General features: G+C 44.0%; 1 protein-coding gene across 18 annotated transcripts in view; it reads right to left on the reverse strand.

Moving 5' to 3' along the window:
• Window positions 1–5,000, reverse strand: part of CASK (peripheral plasma membrane protein CASK) — a 434,258-nt gene that overhangs the window by 122,026 nt on the left and 307,232 nt on the right. For 3 of the 18 annotated variants that reach the window (XM_086543070.1, XM_086543067.1, XM_086543068.1), the window contains exon 2: window positions 3,002–3,565. The exons of the other annotated variants lie outside the window; for them this stretch is intronic. In XM_086543070.1, the coding sequence (XP_086399196.1) occupies window positions 3,002–3,295 (294 nt within the window). In that variant the 5' untranslated portion in view covers window positions 3,296–3,565. The remainder of the gene's footprint in view (window positions 1–3,001; window positions 3,566–5,000) is intronic. 18 annotated transcript variants of the gene reach the window in all.

Raw genomic sequence — 5,000 nt, forward strand, 5'->3', positions numbered from 1 at the left:
GCAATTAGGATCTCGGCCACGAAGGACAGCCCGCTACGTAATGGAGGCTCGGGGCTACCTTGCTAAGGGCGGCTGGGAGAGGAGGGGGGCTAGGTGCTTAGAAGATAGGTAGGGGACAGGGGGAGGGGTGAGGGGGGGCAGGGGACTGGGGACTAGGTGTTGGGTAGGGGGGGCTGCAGGCTAGACGCTGGGGTAGCGAGGGGGCTATTTGTTGAACGGAAAGAGGGGGGGGGGGTATAGGTAGATGCTGCGTGGGAGGGGTAGAGGGTAGGGGGATATAAGTTGGTGGTAGGGAGGGGTAGAGGGTAGGGGGCTATAAGTTGGTGGTAGGGAGGGAGGGGGGGGGGACTTGAGGCTGGACAGGCCAGGGAAGGAAGATGCTATAGTCACTTAAGAGATAGACAGGGCCGTTGGTGGAATCACTACTAAAGTTGAGACGTTTTGGGCAGGCAATGATTTGTAAATAAAAGGAAGGAAGGGAGGGAGAAAGGAGAGAGGAGATAGGAGGGGGAGAGAGAGAGAGAGAGAGAGAGAGAGAGAGAGAGAGAGAGAGAGAGAGAGAGAGAGAGAGAGAGAGAGAGAGAGAGAGAGAGAGAGAGAGAGAGAGAGAGAGCGTAGTGTGTGACATACCGCATACCGCAATACCCTTTTCGGATTCTTTCCTTTTCATTCTTTCTTCAAGTGTCACCTGGTGTGTCGTGCCATAGCCATGTGCTTCAACTTGGTTTTAAAAGCCATGGATAAGCCTGACAGCTAGACTGAAATCTAAACTGAGAAAATAAAACTCCTTTCCAGGCTGTTCCATTGGGTCTGCTAAGCGTAAAAACGGCATAAAAGACAACCAGGTAGAAGAGTCTTAATTTCTTACGATAGTTCTCTTACCTTCTTTGAAACAACTCACGAACATATTCAAAGACTACTCCCCACAATGGGCTTACTAACCACCTACCAGAAGAAGGCTCTGTCTATTTTGGTAACCATTCTTTGACAGACCAGGTATATACTTAAGTTTTAAGCCACACTGAGAGTTAACCTTCTGGGAAAATCTCCTTTTAAAACCTTTCGTTAAAACCAAGTACCTTGTAAACGACCTCGGGTTTTATTTGCTTTGTTCCGTTCATCATTATCCTTTCTAACTCCTTGTTAAGGAAGTGGAAGAAAACGTAAATCTTTCCATAAAACTCTGTCGTATACATACACGTCTTTCATTATGTCTATCTCTTATCATCTCAGTGGTGTCAAGAAGCTCACGAGAGCTTTCTCATTTACTAACTCACGTGTTTTTTTTTTGTTTTCCAAGGGAGCGTGATATGTAAATCATCAACCGTGAGACTAAACACGGTGTCCGCTGAAGTAATCAGCGAAACTTCAAACGAGGACGTGATGTGCAACACAACACGAATGTTTTATATACGAAGAAGAAGAAAAAAAGGTGGTATCTGGCAGCATCACAACAATGAAAGTTTACGATGGAAAGATGCAACAACCCAAAGAAAGTCAGAATGAACAACGCGCAAGTCCGCATGAAAACAGCAGTGCCAGTCGATGTATAAAGAGCGTAGGAGAGAGAAAACGACACACAAAGTAAACACGCCAAGGAGGTTGAATAAAGAGAAACGCAAAGCAATTATAAAAAAAATAACCAAGTTTAAGACAACAACAACAACACTTGTTAAAGGGACGAGAAAACGAAACGAAGCTAACAAAGGGAGATCTGCCGCTGAAGATGGATCACTCTGGCTCATTAGACGGCGTAATTAAAACACGTCAAAAGTTAAGCTGAATGAATTTAACACATCTGGTGCCCTTTAATCCTTCCAAGGCTGCATTTCCCAATCACTTGAACGTCAACTAATCGTGGGGGGAAGAAAGAGCGATTCCACTTCCCAGACAGTGTTCTTGTTTCGGCAAAATTTCTATTTCACTTCTCTCTTCCAGCGGAACAAAAAATGAGAAACTCCATGTTGATAAAAGTTTTCTTTACTGATTTTAAGTAAATGTCTGTTTGCGTGCATCTTATTAGCTTAAAACCTAGAGCAGAGAAGACCGCCTTTCTTTCGTGCAGAGAAAACATTATATGATGTCGGGAAAGTAAGCAACGTGGGTCTCAAAGATCTTAACGGCGGTTACACACAGGAGCTAAAGTAAACAAAGGAAGGCGGACTAGCGACGCCTGTCGGCAGTGAGCCTTGTCTTCTCAGAATGATGTTTGAATATATAGATGCCCGAGGGAGCTCAGGATGGTAGTCCCAGACACGAACCTTCCAAAAACCCGATGGAAAATGTGCAGCGTTTACGGCCTTTCCGGTGACATTAGACTGCTTTTCTTAATGCTGTCTTTTGCAAGAGGTATTGTCAGGCGTATTTCTCGTGTGTATTGAGTCTGAAATTATACTATATTCATTCTAGATGAATATAGTATATCCGAATACCTAAAAAATTTGGCTTAAGGAAACCAGCAGCTCTGAACTCGTGGCACTACACTTCTCCGCCTATGACGGCGACTGATTCAGTCAAAACATATGTGTTGTTGTTGGAACTCGCAACCTAAGGCTTCAATTTGCTTTCCTGCGGTCGGAGGTGCGGCAACGGTTCTGTCAAGAATAAACTAAGGAAAAGTAAGATTATCTGGTTATCGAGGAATACACGCAACACCTTGCTATGTTTAACTAAAATGCGTTGAAAACCTTCTAAGCACAGCCTGCTTAATCAATTAGAATCTCAGTTCCGCTATCCCTGCTTGCTAATGTAAATATCCTGCAACATTAATTTCAAATGCACATCCGAAACACCCACAGCTCAAAAATCAGTTGAAGCAAATGGTTACATTGATGTCTCTGCGCGACTCATAAATATGCAAACCCCTCGTTCTCGACGATGAGGCTCGCCATGAGCCGAAGGAAATGCACATTCCTGCAGTCTGTCGCCCTCACGTTCCATTACTCCCTGAAAGAAGATGATAAAAAAAACTTGCTGTGTTGAAAGACAAACCAGAACTCACGTAGCACAGCATGGTGATATCCTGCAAGGGGGCCGAGTTCTTCGCCGGAAAGCTCGAGGAGTCGAGACGGCAACAGCGACGCTCCTGCCGCGCGTCGACGGACAGAGCGGACTGGAGGAGGGCGGAGGGGAAGACGAAGGAGCTGGGACTCCCCGGGTAAGCGCTGCAGGACAAGAGATCGGAGTAGCCCTGGCGAGGCGCACCCTCGGCGAGAGGCGGCGACAACGGAACCGTGGGCGTGGGCGGGACTCTACTACAGATCAGCCCGCTACTGCCGAGGGCCCAGGGCGTCATATTCGGACACGCCCAGGCCAGACGCCGCCAGGCCTGGCTGTCAGGATAATGCTAACGCTCAGCACTGTTAGGGGCAGCATAGATAAGTTTCTTTTCTTTCTTTTAGTATCTATAATTTCCTTGTATCTTTTCTTCACTCTCTGTATGTAATCGCAAAACAGTTCTTACATGAGATTCCTAGATTCGCGAAGATTCACTTCTTCTCACTTCAGTGTGCATTGCAGATTTACGATCACTGAGGACTGATACTTTTGCGCGTTGTTTTCCTCGCTGAAATAGGTAAATGCCGCTGTTATGGAAACTATTGCAACACTTAACCTAAACTTCTAAAAATTGCAACATCCAGTTTATACGAGACATGGAAAATGCAAATGCTGTACGATTCTGAAAATGGCCAAGAAAAATGTTCGCCGATCACCCAACCGAAATGGCCAAATCAGATTTCATTGCGTCACAAAACCGAGTAAGAAGCAAAGAGGCGTTCCTCTAAATGTCTGAAGCCAGTCCGAGGTGGCATCAAAAGACCAGGCTGATGGAAGTCTGCCAGTTTGGGACAAAAGTCACTCTTATGTACGTACGTGCCTATACTTTGAAAACATTTTTAAAATGATGATTTGATTGAACTCTCCTTGAGGAATTGCCTGGCACAAACTTGCGAATTGCATGCCAAACTCTCACACAATTCGAACGATTGTCTTTTGAATCCGTAATTTCTTTGACAATATTTCGTTTCATCGCCCGTAAAACATGGTAGAAAAATAGTACACAAAATATAAGTTTACAAGGACACAATATTTATATCTATTTCAGAATACCCAACTTTAAAGCCCGTTTGAAATATTCAGACACATGCCTTCTATATATATTTTTCCCCTCAAAACTCCAAACACATTGACAAAAATTACAATCTCTAGTTTTCCGCAAGACTTATCCGAACCCTCCACACGGAAGGAAAATAAGGAATGCAAATTCTCTTTCGCCTGTATTTTCCTTGTCTGATATTCGGACTGTCAAAAATAGGTGTCTCCGTATCCCGTCTCACTTGTACATGATAAAACGGATTTCGGGGGTTCACTCGGCAGAAAGAGAAGAATGGAAGCAGCGAAGTACGAGAGAGTTGGGACACGCGCACATAAGGACACGCATGTGTATACTGTGTATGTGTATATATACGTATACGTGTGTGTGTGTGTGTGTGTGTGTGTGTATCCATGTGTACATGTATATGTGCGTATGCTCATGTGCACATGTATATGTGTGTATATTTAAACGTGACTATGAAGGAGAATGTGAATGTGATAGTTGCTCAAGAGGAAGGAGAGCAGCCCAGTTCGGAAATTACGACTATAAAGTGGACACGCATTCTTCAAAGGGGGGATTCGTGTCCAGCTTTCGCCAATATATATATATATATATATATATATATATTATATATATAAAATATCTATATCTATATATATATATATATAGATATTACACACCTACACATACACATACACATACACACACACACACACACACCTATAGATATCTATATTTTAGATTTAGATATTATATATAGATATATTATATATAGATATTAGAGCGAGAGAGAGAGAGAGGATGAGGGAGAGGAGAGAGAGAGAGAGGGAGGAGACGGGAGAGACGGAGATGATCGGATCGAGGGAGAGAGGAGAAGGAGAGAGATGAGTGCGGAGAGAGAGAG

The sequence above is a fragment of the Penaeus japonicus genome, unplaced genomic scaffold, assembly GCF_977035675.1.
Source record: "Penaeus japonicus unplaced genomic scaffold, GWHDUDI00000001_assembly GWHDUDI00000013, whole genome shotgun sequence".
Classification (NCBI taxonomy): domain Eukaryota; kingdom Metazoa; phylum Arthropoda; class Malacostraca; order Decapoda; family Penaeidae; genus Penaeus; species Penaeus japonicus.